This window comes from Varroa destructor, unplaced genomic scaffold, assembly GCF_002443255.2.
Source record: "Varroa destructor unplaced genomic scaffold, Vdes_3.0 BEIS01000001.1, whole genome shotgun sequence".
Taxonomy (NCBI): domain Eukaryota; kingdom Metazoa; phylum Arthropoda; class Arachnida; order Mesostigmata; family Varroidae; genus Varroa; species Varroa destructor.
This window is the reverse complement of record NW_019211454.1, coordinates 74,814,380-74,833,695: the sequence shown is the minus strand read 5'-3', so window position 1 is coordinate 74,833,695 and position 19,316 is coordinate 74,814,380. Positions and strand designations below refer to the sequence as shown.

At 38.4% G+C, this 19,316-nt stretch overlaps 1 protein-coding gene and 1 long non-coding RNA gene across 7 annotated transcripts in view; one reads left to right on the top strand and one right to left on the bottom strand.

Annotated features, from left to right (window-relative positions):
- Window positions 1-36: 36 nt before the first annotated feature.
- LOC111243316 (acetylcholinesterase-1-like) overlaps window positions 37-19,316 on the bottom strand; it is a 103,007-nt gene continuing 83,727 nt past the window's right edge. Inside the window, exons 2-15 of one of the 6 annotated variants that reach the window (XM_086979757.1) lie at window positions 14,978-15,090; window positions 14,843-14,867; window positions 14,088-14,195; window positions 9,683-9,970; window positions 9,123-9,250; window positions 8,293-8,368; window positions 6,733-6,878; window positions 6,295-6,381; window positions 5,000-5,233; window positions 4,389-4,502; window positions 3,987-4,194; window positions 3,172-3,634; window positions 2,550-2,679; window positions 37-2,376 (exon numbers count right to left, since the gene is read on the bottom strand). In XM_086979757.1, coding sequence (XP_086835883.1) covers window positions 2,229-2,376; window positions 2,550-2,679; window positions 3,172-3,634; window positions 3,987-4,194; window positions 4,389-4,502; window positions 5,000-5,233; window positions 6,295-6,381; window positions 6,733-6,878; window positions 8,293-8,368; window positions 9,123-9,250; window positions 9,683-9,970 — 2,022 coding nt within the window. In that variant the 5' untranslated portion in view covers window positions 14,088-14,195; window positions 14,843-14,867; window positions 14,978-15,090 and the 3' untranslated portion in view covers window positions 37-2,228. Of the gene's footprint in view, window positions 2,377-2,549; window positions 2,680-3,171; window positions 3,635-3,986; window positions 4,195-4,388; window positions 4,503-4,999; window positions 5,234-6,294; window positions 6,382-6,732; window positions 6,879-8,292; window positions 8,369-9,122; window positions 9,251-9,682; window positions 10,643-14,087; window positions 14,432-14,842; window positions 14,868-14,977; window positions 15,091-19,316 lie in introns of those variants that run through there. The other 5 variants (XM_022788668.2, XM_022788667.2, XM_086979766.1 and 2 more) reach the window with 5 other exon arrangements.
- Window positions 1,938-17,734, top strand: LOC147759093 (uncharacterized). Its single transcript, XR_015320781.1, has 2 exons — window positions 1,938-2,061; window positions 17,254-17,734. It is a non-coding gene; the product is annotated as an uncharacterized LOC147759093 (long non-coding RNA).

Sequence of the window (19,316 nt, the reverse complement as noted above, 5' to 3'; positions counted from 1 at the left end):
TCCAAAGAACATATAGTGATAACATGATTATAACCGTTATATATTATATGACAAACAATTCAGCAATTTATTTACAATTTACAAAATGTCTACAATATTCTTGATAGGAGGTCTATTTAAGACGTATCGAGACTTCAGCAGCAAATATAGGATTTTTTCAAGCTGTGATCATATTAAAGTTTTATCAACATAGTAATTTTAATAATCTTATTCATCAAAAGCTGCCAGATAAGGATACAATATATATGAGCGAACCACGTTCGCGCAGTTGTAAAGACTTGACAGTGTGTTTGCGGTTTATTTAATTTGGAACTTTGTTGAATTTGTGTGGCACAAGTGGTAAAAATAGGCGAAAATAAAAAAAAAAAATATATTTGTTTGGCTTGCATTTTTCCTATTCATGTGAATAGATTGCTTAGAAGAAAAAATATACATGAATTGATGAAATGGTGGTTGATTAGATGGATCGAAAATTCCAAAGTGCTTTCTATATTTTCCACTTGTTTTCGCTTCACTTTTTTTAAGCAAAATTTTCTACCTAAACGTTGGCCGCTGCAGCCGCTGTTATCAATAAATATACTCGTATATATGTATAGTATAAAATTTAAATTTTATAACTACATACAATCGAAATAAAAAAAGATTATTGATTCAAAATCAATATGTTAAAATGAACTCACTCAACTAGCTGAGTTCTCCTTTATGAGCACTTTGTTCATATATTTTATCGGCTAGCATTAGGCGGTACATTTTCAAGTTAGGTTTCGCTCAAAACAAGACCTTGATTTATGAACCTATTTTGAATATGCTATTCCAGGTATGGGCTTGTTGTACCGTTTACTGTCTTCTATACTTTCGAACACGTTACGCCTCAGAAGGTGCTTGGAATGATCTTGTGCATCTTTGCAGTCTAACTAGTAGTAAGAGATAAAATGTTTATGGTAGCTGTTAGCGTACGTAACATGGAGGTTGCCCTTGTGATAACGCAATGAGTGACGAGCTTGCTTGCTTGCTTGCTTGCTTACTAAGCCTGAGGACACATAATGGTCAAATCTGAGCGTAGACACGCTTGGTGAGAACCAGTCGTCCCAAGTAATGCTTAACAACTTGAATGCAGACGTAGAAGACAAGAAGCATTATGCGCGTCTATTTCATCTGTACAGACAAGTGTGCTGAAACCGAGCAGTAAATCGGCATTTTATTCAAACCATGGCGGCCAATTGCTGTCTAAAGAAGCTTTTGCCCGCGAATAATTTAAAGGATATAGAGTCTACGTCACTACCGTCGATACTTGCTTTGGAAGGCCCTGTTTAAGAGAATCCTTAGCAGCCTAACTGTAAGTCTTTCATAATCATAGCTGAATGCGCACCGTAGTTCAGAAATCGAAACAAAGTTGCAAACGGCTGTTGATCGCAGAGGCAAAAAAATATGATTACTCAGAAGATGCCCAAAAGATAAGAGGCACAAGACCTAGAAAAAACTAGACGATCATATGGTAATATGTTTTCCATACAGGAAGACATTTGCAATACATTGTTTCCTACTAATTATTTCCCTTATTTCACAACACAAAGAGAGCGACGTTACATTTCGCTAGTTGCATCCATGAGCAGGCCTATGACGGAATGGCTTATGTGTATGTTTTGCAAAAACGTTATTCAAGGCATAATGTACTAAAGTTGATTTTGACATCGATTGCATCCACACCTTCTTTAACTTAAAGAACGAACTATGAGTATAAATCGCTCTGAGAATCTGTCTCATAGGCTGCGAATTCTATTATCACAGCTTAGTAATGGAACGGTAAAACATTTGATGTTGCAGCAAGCGCCCAACGCTCTCGATTATAAAGTGAGTAATTACATATCATAAGAAACAATTACCTTACGTATCTTGGGAACCGAATGTTCTAAGAGCTGATTTCTCTATCTAAACAGCCAAATCTGCAGTACACAGTGGCGCTACAGCGTATGAAATTCAAAATTCCCTGCAAAGGATTGTTGGCTGGTTGCTTATGTGAACGATGTCTATTAGAGCAATTGACAAACAGGAAAGACGAAGGTAAGCCATGCTTTCTTCAAATTCTCGCTGGCTTTCTAAATAGGAAGAATTTTAAACACAGTCTTTGTGCCGTATACATCAAAATGACATACAAAATTATCTTCTAGATAGATCATGTTCGGGTACAACCTTTGTTGGCATAGATGCACTGTTGCGCACACCCTAATCTATCTGAGAATATATTTTTTGAAAAAGGCACAGTTTTGTTCATGAGGTCCTCGTCCTTCTGTCAATGGTCCCGTGTCAATCTGCATGTAAAGCGGCTTCTTTCTTTTATAACGTGGCCATGGACGATTTCCTACAATCGGTGGAGAACTAAAGTGAAGTATAGAACAACAAGAGATTGTTATGTACTGCGAGCAGATGAGACGATTTTAGATCAACGAATTCCTATTAGGTTTTCAAGAATACTAGAAAAAGGGCGGCATTCGTATGCAAAGAGATAAATATTCCTTCGACCTTAGAAGATAACAAGTAGACCGGCTTACCCTTCCTTGCTGAAAGTTATCCAGATGTCCATAATCCTCTTCGACAGTTCAATCTCTTCAGGAGTAAACTGATCAGGAAATCTAAGCGGCATTCCGAATGCAAATTGGATCTCATCAAAATGTGCCACACCTAAAATAAGAAAAACGAAGTTAAGTAAAGGGGAGGGAGAGAGGGAGAGAGAGAGAGAGAGAGAGAGAGAGAGAGAGAGAGAGAGAGAGAGAGAGAGAGAGAGTCGAATAATAATAGATCGATCATTTAATTAACGTTTATATACGCTTTAGCTGTCGATCAGAGTAAGCAGCAGCTCTACATGAATATTGCGTCGTTGTCATTTTTATCGTAGTTAAACGGTAAAAATACACGTTCAGATGAAGCGGCTTAGCTTGCAATTTGACTACTATATTCTTTGAATCCTGTGTCATATCCTAAATGACGACAAGTGTTACGCAAAGCATACTTTGAGAATTCCTGTTTTAAAAAAAACTTGCTCAGGGCCACCGAAGCTGAGTCCTTTATGGAGATCTATAGAAAGATATATATTGGGCAGCTCCCGTAAGAGGCTTTACTCAGTCGATGGTCACGAGAAAAACCGAATATTTCCATTTTCATAGCATCGCACACCTAGCCATTCATCCCAGTAGGAATTGCTTGGTCTGTGGTTGAATAGATAAAAGTAGACATCGTTCCCGAAGTCGGCTAAATGTTCTCCGAAATAGACGGTCGGACAAATCTGAAGGTAATCGCCGATTGCGTCAATAAACGCTTGTCTTACGCCTGTGTAATCGTTATTGTCCAGTTTATTAAAGTAGTGATCTCGTATGTCACGGGTGCCAGAACGTAAAATGTACTGGAAGAAGAAGATCATATATAAGGAAGCTTCGTCGCGAGTAATATTGGGTAGAGGGCCACGCATGAAGATCTCAGGCATCGTGTTAGCTACAAAGATTGAACCCTCGTCTCTATTGACACCCATGAAAACGTCGACGTCTTTGAAAAAACCTTGGCGCATGGCGTCTTTAGGTCGGAGCGGCAGAAATTGGTCGCCATAACGAGGATGGTAGGTCAGTACACGCTTGCCTAGAAGCTGGGAAAAAAGCGTCTCGTTAGACCAGTGTGATTATCTCCAGAATCATTAAACTGTTGTGAAAATTCATTAGCAAATAAGCAAACCTTTAAGCCTATTGCGGCTTCTGTTTTCAACAACAATCGCATTGTCTTTGAGGTAAAAAAAAGCTTGTAATGATAGTAAATTTATCTAGTTAACACATATATGAATAAACTTTCGGTTTTACTAAACTACAGTCACTTCGAGGTACGACCTCTCTATCTGAAAGGTGACGTCGATGATATTTGTGTTTGATCGACACAATCATCTGTCATTATCAGTGAAATCTCCGCAATGGATATCCGTTCTGAGCTCCATGATGTGTATTTACCTCAAAGGACTTAGTATACATTTCTTCGGCATTGACTTCTGTTAAGCATTGAAGAACAGAGTCGCGATCAGTATTGAAGTTACGCGTACGATTGGCACAACCAAAGATTTCAGCAAATTCGTTCGCCTTTTTTGGTCCGTCGATAGTGTTGTCTGGTGTATCCCATAAGGGGCTGCCCGAATGCATAATGACTCTCCTAATCATGTATCTGTTAAAGAAAAATGACAGATCGAAGGTTAGGCATTTCAGCGCCTCTTATACGTACAAACACCAAATTCATATGTGGAGAAGTGTAAATAAGCATCCGTCCATGTATAAAATAGTACCGTGTACGATGCGTTCCCAAAAAAATAATAGAATTCTACTTTTTTTTTTTTTTTTTTTTTCTCAACCAAGACTTACCTGCTCATTGGTGAAATGAGATGCAGTCCAACAGAGACCGCTCCTGCAGACTCACCCATCAATACTATTTTGCTTGGGTCGCCTCCAAAGTACCGAATATTCTCGTATATCCACCTGCATTATAATAAAAAATGTCGTTAGTAGCACTTGGGGCAACTATAACGGTTAGTTTCATCAAGTTATTCGAGCATTATTAATAATTTATACTGTTCGTCATTTAAAAGAATATCGTCAGTTTGCAGATTAAAGTACAGAAGAAACATTTAATGTTGGTACTTGTTAGAATTTGGACAAGCCCTTTATCGCAGCGTGCACGTGCTCATCCAGTATTTTCGGTACGTTGTGTGTAGGTTTGAATCCAGGCATAAACAAACTTCATCTATGGCTCGGAGAGAACGTAAAGGATTAGTCTTTTGTAACTTATTTTTCACCTTTTGATTTACATTTTTGGAATCTTAAATATCTGAGACCCTTTATCCATATTCGCTGATTTTCGTGTGTAGCGTGCTTAGGGGGGACCTTTGTAATAAATCTCCATGGCTTGTGAACCACTTAGTGGTAACTCGCAGGAGTTATATACAGATTGCATAATTCTACATTTCAATAGTTACCTTATGGCCATTTGTTGATCGTAGAGTCCCATGTTTCCGGGAACATCCCGAATGTTGGCATTCAGGAAACCAAGTGGTCCTAGCCGATAGTTCATACTGGCCACGACAATGTCACCACGCGCTGCTAGCATCCGACCATCGTAGAACTCCCAGTCGGTAGAGCCGATGTTAAAACCCCCACCATAGATAAACACCAAGACCGTCTTCAGTGCCGAACAATAGCGCCTGCGCCTGCTGCAATTCGGTAGGCACAAATACAATAGAAATTTATAGCATAATAAACAACAGGCGCTGTGCAACAACGTAGATGTAGCAGACCATTATTACATACAGTTTTCTGTCATTCAGATGGTAGTTTACTTATGGCATTGCTACAGAAGCTTAGGGTACAAGGGTCTTTAAAGTTTTCGAAACTGTTTCTGCTGTCAACAATTGAGGGCTGTCGTGCAATAGAAGTGGTATGCTTCTACTCACTGATCTGTTTTTTTCAATGTACAGTTACAAACAATATGTTCCAGATCGACGTAATCGACGTAAAACGACTCTATAATCGTCATGGGTCTGAGATGAGAACGGACGAGTTGTCGGTGCCTACACTATATCATCATAGGGATAGGGTGAACTTACATTTACCCTAGGCTGACGATGCTAAGTATTGTATAGGATCATCATTGTTGAAATGTAGCAGCAAACAGAAACGGAGTGTGTCTATGCTTTTATTTTCGAGCTTAATCTATTTGTCGAAGGTGAATAGATATGGTGTTTTCATATATATCAAGTCTGAATGCTAATGCCCGTTTAGTCGTAGTCCATTATTGCCCTCAACACTTATTTTCAAGTTCAAAGTTCCCTCGTTGGTATTTTTTTAAACTAACGATACAGTAAGTCACACATCAAATACAAATTCGAGCTATATCTGTCGCTGTAGTTCCAAGATGCAATTCACAATCATGAACGACTCGTAGTTTCCGATTTTTCGCGGCTCACTGCGGTCCGAGTGACGGTTTCGAAGAGGACAAGTGAAGGCCAAAATATCGACAGATATTGATTGCATCGTTACGAAATAACGTCGTTTCCAAATAGGAGATCCGTGTTAGTCACGTTTCATACTGAACGGCTTGGTATATAATAGAAACTTGTTACTGATAACACTATGGGAAGTCAGGGCTAATCTAGTACCTATTTTCAGTAGGCTGTTTAGCATGATATAGCCAAATGCTATAGGACATGGACTTCTGTAGAGTTTGCAAGCGCTGTCATTTACTCACTCTAAATATAAACGCAGAAAAATGTACCTTTTATCAGTTGAATCTGATCCAATCCTTTTCCTAAACGTGATCCCATTGCCACTAGATTCTTCTTCTCGATGAACTGGTTCCCTGCTTGGTATCCGCGCACAAATCGTTCTCTGGTTTAGTACAAACCGCTTGCGCACCAACCGCATTTACCGGTTCCATGCTTATTTATTTACTATAGCTCGCCATAAAATAGTTCGCACAGTTATATAAACACCCACATTCGCATGATTATTTACTACGTAATAGGAAGTACATCGAACTGATAACGCAGCAAGTGAAATGCCTTGCCACTTTCTCAATGCTCGCAATCTTCTAATCAATATATTCATTGCAGGTATTTTTTCATTACAAACCATCTTATCTATCGACGTATCTAGTGAACGGTACTATTAATGTCCCTATCGTACGAGAAATGGCATGATAGTTAAAACTAACCTGTGATAATTGTGTCCGCAGCCATCGGTGTTTTCATCAAAATCACCCGTATGAGGTGGGCTGGGCGTCCAGATGTTTAATGTTAGACAGTCCTCACTCTGGGGTTTCTTCGGGAGTACCCATTGCCAATTAGTGGTATAGTTGAGCTGGCCGTTGACAGAAAAATGCCAATGCGGTTACTAATAATTAGTTGTACGTCTTTAGTGATGCGGGGATGATTGACACAAAAAAACTGGGTGGTCGAACACTTTCTATTGCAACGAAAGCTGCTGAAAAAGAAGGATCGGTTCCAGGAAACATAGTCCGTGTTGGGGCTAAAGATGTGCTAGCTTGTTTGGAATCAGTTAACGCATATAAAAATTTAAACAATTTTTAAACTGTGCACCATAAGCATACAAAACGTCGTCGATGTCTACGCCTACATGCTGACTGAGTGCCATCGAATGCTGAGTTAGAGATAAAAATATATTTTAGAGCTAAAAATCAATTCTGAGTGACCCGTTGTTGCTGCTTGAAGAGAAGAACGCTGCTAGTGGGGTCCGTTGAAGATCGACGGAAACACCGGGCAAGGAGGCCCTTCAGCGGAATCACAACTCATTATTAATACAATTATTTAAAAAGTAGAAATTCGGAAGTCTGAGTCCACAGGGATGGCTACACCTCAGAAACTCAAACATAAGAACGATGGCTCTTGAGCGAAACGGGGCGTAGACCATGCGCTTTTTGTCAGCCCGATATTGGATTCCTTTAAGTACCTGCTATAAAATTGTAATGGAAACACTTAATATAAAAAAAAAAAAAAAAAAAGACAAACAATGAGTTCCTTCTCTAATTTCGTCAAGTACACGTAGAAACATATGTGGTGTACTCGAAGGACAATTAGCAGAACTATCAGCAGCAGAAACCAGTCTGAAGCACCCGGTTGAAATAAGCGAAATATAGGTCAATTTGTGCCGTCAGTGAAAAAAGGATTAGGTGATGAAAAGGCATCAACAAGGAAAGAACGTTGCTTTGGCGGCAGTGCCAACTAGATCCGGCGTAACCTAATGCTTATATTCGCAATGAATGTTAGAAGCATTTGCGCCGCCCGAAAAACAGACGGTCAATGCTGCTAGATGTCCTGAACTCATGGAAAGTCTCACGGATGTATAAGGCCACAATCGACAGCACCTAGCAAGGCCACTGCGGACAATGCACGAACTAACCACCACACCTAAATCGTGGCCTGTACAGAGAACAACAGAATCGTACAACGGCCTTGATTTCAAAATTTGTCATACGTATGTATGTCCGTATGATTTCGATGCACCCATACCTAAGAGAGAACGATAAGTAACATATCTACCGCCGATTGTTTTAAACGAGCTGTCGAAAACAAGATTAGTTCTGATAATGCAAAAAACAGTAACGTAATTGTTGAGAAATTTCCGGAATGCTGATTCCGTCCTAGAGCGAAACGCGTTCAAAATATACCAGAGTGTCACTATTCTACCCTACGAGCTTCATGGGTACTCAAACTTTTCAACTTGCTATAAATCGTTCCGATCAAGTTAGTGGTACCTGGTAGCAGGGGTGACCAAATTCAAGAGCGTCGAGTATTCCGGACCAGCGTCTTACACGTGAGGGTCGTCGAAATCTAGAACACGTTAAAGTTACCGAATGCCGTTATTGAGGTCCAAGGTCTGCACTACTGCCAGATTTTGCTACTGACAAAATTAAATTTAGTTTGATTGAATGAATTTATTCAAGATCGATTGTTAGTCCGGCAGGTTGCTTTCGTTAAGCAATGCGCGTTAGGAAAACGCTACTGTAATATAACAAACAACTTACAACGTCCCGTGTTGCAGTTATTCGGTTATATATAAGGCAACGTTTTTAATGTTCCGCCCGATGTGATCGCCATTTACAGTATTGCCTGGTTACATATTGTGTTGCTTTATAAACGTTTATTCTATATATTATGCTGAAAAGAATTGCTCAGCTGTTCTTAGTAAATACTATTAATTGATTGATTGATTGATGAGTAAATTATCAATTGATACTTCATCATGGTATTTTATGGAACACGTTTACATAGACGATTATTGGTGACAATAGGCCAACTGTTGTTTTTTAATGTAAGAATATTTTAAACCCTAATTCTATTTTTATTAATCTATATTAGAAATACTGCTTTTTTTCGAGGCTATAATTACATCTGCATTTGCTCACACACATCATCGCACACTAATATAAACTGTTGGAAAAGAGCTCAATTTAAAAGACTCGATAGTTTGTGTCACTTGTAAGAATCAAATGTACTCCTCAAACGATCTTAGTAACCGCTCCGGGTATTGGGACAGTGAGCAGAGAGCAAAAAATAAAAGATACGTCCTGTCCATAACACTAACCGTTTGTTGCCTATGGGCGGCTCTGCAAAAGGTATTCCTAGGAAGGTGTCAATACCTCGTCCTATAACAGTTTGTCGAAAACCACGGACAACTCCTGAATTCGTGACGACTTCTGGGTTCAACTCATCCTAGAACATTGTAAACGTCATCATATACTGTAGTTAAAATGTTATCACAATAGAAATCTATAGCTATTCAATAGATAGAGTTCGAACGCATGCGTTGTCAGTCACTCAAATGATGGCTGGTTCATTACAAACATCAAATAATTGATATTTACGTTGACCTTTATCATGCGTCTACTAACGGCTTATCATCGATCAATCCAGAATATCTTGATACTGTCTATAAGGTTTCTTTGAATGTGCCGTAGCTTAGGTTTTAGGTTTGTTCTATTTCATCCAGCCTCAAAATCATGCCTACAAACCAAATACCCAACTATGAGCAAGTTAGAATAGTGCATGGTGAGTCCTGTGGGCAGACAATTAAAAATGGGTGGTCAACTGGTAAGGGGTTTTGGTGCCAATGTAGACTTGAAGCATACAGCCTGAGACACTTACCTGAATCTGGTTATTTGTATGTTTGCGATGAAGTTTAACGATATTCACTGGTACAGCTAGTAGCCGTGTGATGTCGTATTTTGGTGACGTTATAAGAGTAAGGTTGGCTCCAATCAGTGCAGGCGTTGGGTCTGGTCCCAAACGGGGCACTGTTGGAACGCTGACCAATGTGAATGTATACACCGGTTCGATGCCCACTTTGCTATTTTGACTCTGTGAGAAAAGAGGAAGTACTCCTAACAAAAACGTAATAAGAAGCTCCATGTGCCATAACGTAGCCAACGCCATCTTAAACAAGTAAACGTAGGTAATAGCTCATGGTTAATTCACAGTTAAAACAAATCTATAAATGCTGGAACGTATTAATTTGTTTCTGCACACGTCCCGTAGACTGTATATGTCTAATTATACTGCGGACTGTGTTCTAACTTAGTTTTGTAATGCATAGTGTTGAAGTTTGCTACCAACGTTTTAAAGGGTGAATGCTTAATTTGATGATAGTTCCTCGTATCCTTATAGTTAAAGCCCAGCAATCGCTGTATCGCTTTAAAGTTTAGCCTTTATAATTTCTACTTTGAATCGAGGCTTGAGGGGTTATTTTTGGTAATTAATGAATTCGGTGAAAAGTCATGCTTTTGGCTTGATAGACAGTGTCCAGTGCTTGGTGATCTGTTAATGGAAGCGGGCATATAGAATTCAATTTACTCGTTGCTTTAGATCTGAGTTTATGAAGAGACTTGGTAAGGATCAGTAGTAACTTGCGCGAATGAATTTTGCCTAAAGTAAAAGCTAATAACAACTTCTATTGGCATTGCAATAGCGTGTTAAAATTTTAACTAGGTATATATGTATAGATACATACATATCTATGTATGTATATAAGATCTGTGAAATATCCACGAACAATGTAGTGTATATTGAAGTTGACATTAAATTTAGAAGTTGCGCGATTTTCTGAACCTGCAGGATCATATGTATATATATATATATATATATATATATATATATATCGACATCGATTCAGCCGGTTCAGGAAACTAGGAATTCTACATCCGTTGCACAAACTAAAACAGTCAGAAAGATTTGATAGTAAATTAAATTTATATAACATATAATTGCGGTGTGAGAGAACTCATTTTTTCCGACCATATATTTCTTCGAAGGTTTGTGTTTTCATACTATATTTATAGCATTATTATATAGATCAATGAACATTTTATTTCGACTGCGGTTAGGCATACTTATTGGTACATGTATGTATTACTGAACCTATCGACTAGACAGAGAAAAAAAGTTTTATTAGGATGCAGGCATAAAAATGCACCATTTGTCAGTATTGAAAAACCTCATCATTTTGAAACTTGTCCGATATTTATTAGCATCGGGTCAAGATCAGAGCTTTAATGAATAGCAGAATTCTTGTCAATGTTCAGTGTTCTTACCTTAATCTTAAACAAAAATGTATGATTATATGCACACCTCAAACTTTCGCATATGCCTAAAGCTACAGTTAGGACACTAAAGGTTTCCTAAAGTTAGGACACTACAGTTACATGACACAGCAGCGACAGGATACAGAGTGTATACATATGTAATACTTACCTTGCGCAGTTAAAGAAAGCATCCCTATGGGGAACCGTGCTGGGGAAATATGCCGGAGCTATCATCCGGATCGTCAAGTAAATATATATATGTATGTATATATATATATATAGAACTACGAAGGGAACAACAGATACCCTCGAAACTAAAATTCGATACCCTAAAATGAGCCTTTGAAAAGAACAGGTTGGCGCAAATCTTATAGCAACTACCATGATTAGTATGCATATAAGAGAAATATCCGTTAATAAGGGTACTAACTCAACTTAGGTGATAATAGTAATAATAATAATAAGGATTCTCTCCCTGATTTGTGACTGTGTTCTCGGTTCGTACAATTTTTTCTAAACAGAACTACCGTCTCAAAGTAACGAAATATTAAAGTCTCTTAATGATAGGGTTTTTGATGACAGTCGCACGTGTATAGGTTCGCTGAATCCAACAGAAAGCCATCTTCTATCTTATTATTTTTCAGGTGTTAGTTCATTCTAAGCTGCAAAAACGAAAGCCAACGTGTACTCTTTTAATAGCAGTATACTATAAAGACATAGTGGCAGGATAATCAAATTTTTTTCTGCTAAGTCAGGCAGTCGATGTTGGCAAAATATGATCGAGGTGTAATGACGAAAGGTCCTGCGATAATTCCCCAGCTGAATCGCGATCCGTAGAGAGTCCCGTGGTTACAAAGTATAGTTTGACAATGCATAAGTAGGTCAGGGGGTTATGGGCCATGAAGATGGTAAAAAAAATTGCGGAACAGGCCAATCGTGAAACCGGTTTCGAATGCCCGCACAGTCAGTTGGGGCAATGATGGCAATCTCGGTTACGCACTAAAGCTTTAAAACGAGCACTTTATAGTTGCGTTTGTATTGCCGTAGACGTGTATTTATTCATAAAATCATACTACAATAATATTAAGCCCATTCCTGTTCGGCCGAGCCTATTGGGCTACACAGGATTTTCATCTCCAGTCGGTGTTTTATTTTTCCAGAACCCTCCAGCGGGTCTTCAACACTATTAATAGTGCATCGCATGGGTTAACACACGCACATGGAGAAACAGACTCATACGGCCAAGGAGTTTGTTACTCTGAAGTGTCTCTTGGTCGTCGTGATCGCGATAGTTTGTTTTTTTCCAAAAAAAAGACGATACTTTTCTAAGTAAAGTAACGGATTTGCTAATCTCTTATCAGCAGTTGATTTCCTCTACGCCAGCGCGTGTCACGGTCGCACATAGACCTGCACGCTCTTGTTCATATTTTCTGCTAAAATAGCGCGCGTCTGTTTTGTCGACAATCGACTAGCTCCGATTCTAGGAATATTAAGGCTTCGAATGACTGTGATCCCCTCAGATTGCTTTGTAGTATGTTTTTCATAAGCAGAGACCGGCACACTTTTCATCGTTCTCGCATTTCTCTGATAAACATTGGCTTTGCTTAGTCATCAGCTGGATACGCGGTACAAGCGAATGTTTCGTGGCCACTCCCGTAAGTCATAATGGGGAGACTGTGCATAGAAAAACACGATTATACATGACAAAAGAGAACTGCTTAACAATCAACATACGAGGATCACAAGGCTACGACGCCCGTACTGTTAACCAATCAACGATAGGGTGGCCGTCCGAAGAAGCCATCGAATCGAGTTAAAGAGCACATTACGTTATCTTGTCAAAACAAAACGAATCCAATCGAAGGAGCTAGAGACGAACTCCGAAGTTCGAACGCGGCTCCTAATAGTAGCAAGCTTTGTGTCTCACACAATGTGTCGCTGTGGCACGTTTGAAATCGGGCGTTGACATCTAGCCGTCCTAAGTAATCTCTAACGGGCCGACATAAAGCTAAAGATATTCATTCATGGAAAACACAAGGCGCACGAAAAATGAAAGATACCAAGTTCTAAAGAGTACAGCGGAATGACTGGTCCGCATGGCTACTCCAATGACGATATGCAAGCGTCCACCTGCATACACGTGCAGTTATATAGGAGGAGCTGGATAAAGTGTAGTCAATATGGTATGATTAATTGTGTTGCTATCTACAGCGTCTTCAGGATAAAGTGAAAGAACGATTGATGTTGCATACGCCAACGGAAACATCTGTATCGAACGTACCTGTCGTACGTAGCTGTCGTTCGTTTTAATCTATTCAAAACCGAAAGCACCCGAAAGCTTTTCTTTCTTCTAAGTTCATTAATAACTTTTTTTTTTTATTAATGATCATCGCTTAGGCGATGTTGGTAAGATTGAACAACGTCTCGATACATACAATGGGCTTAGTCTTAGGCTCCTAAGTTAATTCTTTAAAAAGTTAAAACTTTAGAATGTTGTTGAGTCACGGTATTTATTATCGATAGACGCGCCCTCTTCCGTTACGGTTCTGCCACTATTTGTATAAAAGCTACTTATTCTTTGTCTGCTAATGGTTTTACATATGTGAAGGAGACGTCACGATTTGACGTCGTACCCGATTGTTTGTCTTCTCTAGGATATAAGTACACAAAAGAAATTTAGTTTAATCCAAATTAAACATATTTTAGCGAACGGACCTATAATCCATTCTCTCACTGATATTTGCATTGGTGGTAAGGATTTTCCAAAGGAAGTATCAAGGACGGTCGTATGCCTTACGCTGAGAAATACTTTAAGGAGCAGGCCTATGAGAAAGTTTTTTTGCGTTGGTATTTTCAGAGGGTATCTGCAGTGATTTTTCGATTATATAACATAGATTTAAGATCCTCATAAGCCATGCTATACCTACGTTTGAAGAAAATAGCTTTTAAATTTTCGATCGATATATTACTACCTTTAGATTTGCATTTTTGCGTCTTTTGCAATTAATCTTCCACGCTGGAACAATGGAGTCCTCCTCCGACTCTTCGTAAGCCGTGTGAAGACTGGCAAGAGCACAAGCCTTCGATTTAAAATAATTAAAAAGGTTTTAATTAGGTAGAGCATTTCCAATTCGACGACATTGAACAATAGCTGATCTTCATACTACGAGCATGAACCTCCTGCTATAATGTACTTTCTTTTTCAATGGAGCTGGTTTTCTTCCTGTATTAAGAATAGTGGACAAACGCGTACCCGCTACAACGAACAGCCCGCCAAAATCTGTGCGAATTTTTTTATCCCAGCCTCTGTAAGTATAAACCATGTTCGTGGGTGGCCATGTCTCCCAAATTAATCGAAGATCGTTTATTTACTGTATGATTTTTTTCTCCTTAGATCTTATATGACAGGATAGTTAAATTCAATCGTCATAGAGTCAATTTGGGTTATTGGATTATTGCAAAAATAACACTTGTACTTACATTAGGTCACCTATGTAATAGGGTCTTTGACTAGAGTATGAGAATCAGGTATAACGATATTAGCAGAGTGGACATGGAGTGCTACAACTGCTCCACGGTTTTCGAGCCATAACAATATTTCACATTGATAACAGATGTTATTAACAGTTGAATCGGTATGGAAATACAGATATCTGTGAATTTTTTTTCTCTAGCCTGTAATAAATCTCGTCTAATGAAAGCAATAACAAACCGTAACGATGCTTACCTTTTACAAACCTTCGGCGGACCTCCTGAAAATAACAAGTCACCCATGCAATGAGATGCATAATTATATATATATATATATATAGGATCGTATATTTTATTTGTTATTAGATACATGCTGATATTTGAGCGCCACCTTTTTATCGGAGCAAGATCCACCTTCAGACCCCTTTACTAGGCCCTCCTTTTTTAGAAACTATTAATTTCTAATGGTGAATTGGGACGCTCGGAGTGGGCGATCAGCCATATCTGAAACAAAATAGTTGTGAACATAATTAGCGTTTGAAAAATAGGTCATGGTTATTTAAAGCAGTTACATATACAGGACTAAAGAGTCAAGCTTTTTGACGTATAAAGAATTTCAACATGAACTGTACAAGGTTCTAATTGAAACTATTCTATAAATAATGTTTTACTTGTTTTTCTTTAGAGACACGACTTCGTAAAGTAACTTATTATTTAGAAATTAGGAACATATATCGTAATATAGAGCTACCGTCTTAAGTGTAAGTATAATAAGTTGTACAGTTATTCTAGCCACAGCGGCTTCAAGAATAACTTCCTACAGGTATGTGTTTATTTTCTTCTGTTGCTTCTTTATCGCTTTGTTTTTTAATTCATATCGTCTATATAGAGATTTTAATATTTTTTCGACCTTTTCTTCGTAAATCTGTTTGGACAAAGAAACTAACAGCATCCTAGCGCACTTATAAAGACCAATTCATCAAAAGGGGACCGCTTTCTTGTGGACTTTATTGTTAACCAAGAACAAAACTTGTGTCGATAATTTGAAAACCGACAGCTTGACGTTTAAATTCTAACTTCCTGAAACCTTCAGTTCTCAGTAAATTTAAGTGAAATAAAAATCATTTATTTTATTCAAAGAAAAACCTAGTCAATACAACATTGATGATGATGGTGGCGTGGGTTCTAGCTTTAAAAACACAGAACAACATCAACGAACAGATCAATATTTTTGGTTTTGATACAAAATCGACATATTCGAAAAAAGACGTAAGCCAACAACTATTTAACTTGATGACGCAAGTTGTTCATGAGATAAAGCTACAATTTTTTCTGCTAACAGCTAATTTATCCGAAGCAACATAAGACCCATACTGGGTTTTCCGAAGCTAATTGAATGGCGTTACGAAGTCGCGGGCGACCTCAGATATTGCAAGGATCATAATAAAGAGAACTAGAATTAAATTGGCTTTCTGATTGCTTTATTGCCTTACCAAGCAACTATAAGGACCTGACATACAAGTTACAGTTTCTAAAGCTGTCGAGAAGAAAAACTTCTAGCTCTTACTCTACATATGGCTTAGTATTTGGATAGTATTTGGCTTACAGTTCTATTCCAGAGAACTATAATTTTTTGCCAACCTATTGCATTATTTCTATTATTTCGTCTCTACCATCAATCCGCTCTAGTAACATAAACTAGTCACTTTGTTATTTTTTTGCAGTGTCCAGTTGGTTATACCGTTCCAGTAATATGCCTCCATCATACCGTTTCGATTGTGTAATTAGTTTATATTAGCTATTCCACTATTGTTTATAAAGTGTTTTTCCTAAATCCATACTTCTACTGCAACGAACAAGACCTCACATTTTTGTGTACATAAGTTCAATGTAAGTACGCTTTTTAACTATTTCCTAAAAAAAAAAAAAAAAAAAAAAACTACTATATTTGTTTCTAAAGCAGAGTATGAAAAAAAAAAATGGTTACGCCGTTTTGTTGTTTTTGACTTAAAACGGATTGCTGCCAGACATTTAAGCAATGCCCCCACCCAAAAAATTATTAATGTTGTTTTCGAATTACATTCAACATTTTACTGGCCGTACAGTTTATGATACAGCTATCATTGAATGCGTCTTATTTTGCCCGTCCAAGCAGCACTTATCAAGCGTCAACTGTGTTAGCAAAATAAAGCTGAATAAAAGATAGTGGCGAAGTTCTTGAGTTGAAAATTTGAAATTGTATTTATTTAGAATTGTTAGATCCTTTGATGTCGGTTTTTATGGAACTGGGTCGCCTTGTCTCGTCCAACGGCTCAAGTCTAAATAGGCCACATTCAAAAGGCTTCATTTCTTTCTGATCGCAATTACTGCCGCTATAACCATTTCAATCAATTCTATCGCTTATTTGAGGTTTGTCTTTAACCAGCTTGTAAGCGGATTCGTTACTCCCAAATTTGTTCAAACTCTCTATATTAGCACGTCTTTCTATGTTGCATTATGTGGAAATTATCACTACATATATATATATATATAGAGAGAGTTAAATAAATTAAAATTTTAACTTCAAGTTCGAGTTCGAAGACAAAATTCTTTATCCGAATAAAGCGATGATGATGATGATTAGCGGGCGTAAAAAAAGCTTCTGGCTGGTTTTTGACGCTTTTGCAGGATTTCAGCGAAACCTGAACGCGATCTATACAACCGCGGGAACCAACGACCATATACCACGTACGAATAAACCCGTTTGATATCTCCATCCTCCGTGTTCATACTACTAAGTACTACATAATCTATTGATTTAGCGAGGCTCTGCAGTGCTTCGTCAGTCGTTAACTGTGATAAGGCCAGATTCAACGAGCCCAACGTCTCAAGGACCAATATTGATCTTTTCCGGTAAATTTGTATCATCATCTGTCATTATGTGACGAATATTATGAGTGACCCGTTCAACGCATCATTGAATCATAGATTACCGACATAGATACAATGACAGCGAATGATGATTTACTGTGTTAATTATGTACGCCAGTGAGAAAATATCATTAGTTAGGATATATTATTTAGCTGTTGTCGTTCAATTTTGAGACCCTTAAAGGACGTTGACCGATTAAGAAATACATCAATAAATCAGTTCGATGCTCAACCAGCACTTGCGACGCAGTCGCCATGTTTTTTCTCTCATAAATAGTTATGCGTGGACAAGAACTCCACGATCAAGGCTTGCCTTTTCTATAAATTTGAGTTTTTAGTTCATATACAATGTTATTGTTTTCCTAAGGCTCCAAATACTTGCACGAACCACTCGTATTCAGACAATGTATTTTCATAAAGTTTTTACTGTCTTGCTTTCATCTTCGATCTGCTCTAGTATTGTAAGAGAGCAGATATTATCTGTTTAAATTTATGATTGATGAAATATATAATTACTAATGTGTGATTATCTTTATATAAGCATCAACTACAGATAGCGACATAGCTGAGCCAACTTCAACATAACTACTAACTGACATAAGCTTTGAATTGAATTGAGCATGTACTTTGACAACGGACGCGGTTGGCACAGTAACCTACTTTACTATTGCAGCCAGTTTCGTTTACTGTTTTGTGCTCGACTTACAGCTGAGAGGAACATTAATTAAACAAGAACTTCTTGTATAGAGGATTTCAATAATAAAGTTTATGCACCACCGAACTATAATCTCTATTTAATGTGAGGTAAGTGTGAGGCTCAGCTTCGCCTGCTGGATCTATTTTTGTCGAAATTAATTTTCGATTTTTTCGTCAAGGTTCGCTCTGAATCAACGCGGTCTTTTATCTAACGGTACTTCAGGCTGACGGGCGGGAGTAGCTGGTGCCACCGGATTATTAAGACGGCTCATCCCGGTCAGGTTTCCAATGTTTAGGAAACTACACAAAGGGTCATACCCCTGTGTAGGAAACTACACAGAGGTATGACCCTTTTTGTATCCCCTAGACCTGAAAAAGTACGTTCTGCTACACTGCACGGCCGTAACTTTACGAACCGTCCTTTTTCCTTTAAGATTACTTTTACTGTATAGACACCTATGCCGTCTCCTAGAAATAATCTAATCTCTCCTATCATGTCTTGCTCTAGTGCGAATGAGCTTGCTATGTACCGTAGCCCCCAAACCTGTGAGGCAAAGAAATACAGATGTCCGATGAAGCTTTACCATTTTTATGGAGATAGTTTTGTGATCCGTGAGAATTTGCGCTAGGTAGTGAGCTTTCCACCAGAACGTGCAATTTAGGTCTATTTGTAGGAGATGATATGCTTTGTTGTTGCCTCCTATCCTTTTTGCCGCATTCTCGACACGTTGGCTGCACATCATCCGTCGGGTCGTGCCAGGGCATAAGCTTTAATACTTAGGTTTCAGAGAATGGTACTTGCCAGGATCAATGTCGTATTTGTGCTAACAGCGCGGTACGGTACGCTTGCTTAATCTCAAACGCGAGCATAAAGTAATTTCTTAATTGTGACCCACATAGGCTTGAGGAATACCTAGTCAGATTCCCCGAAAAGCGCAATCAATTCCGATACTGCCGTCGTGAGAAGTCTTTTCTTCCTTACTAAGGGTCGTGGATGTTTGGTAGTATTCTAGCGCTATTCATGTAAGTTCGAGTCGCCTTTGTGGCGTCTCGCTTGGTGCACCCCTTTCATTGCGTGATCGAGTTGGATACCCAAGTATCTTGCCGTTTTTATTAGGTTCATC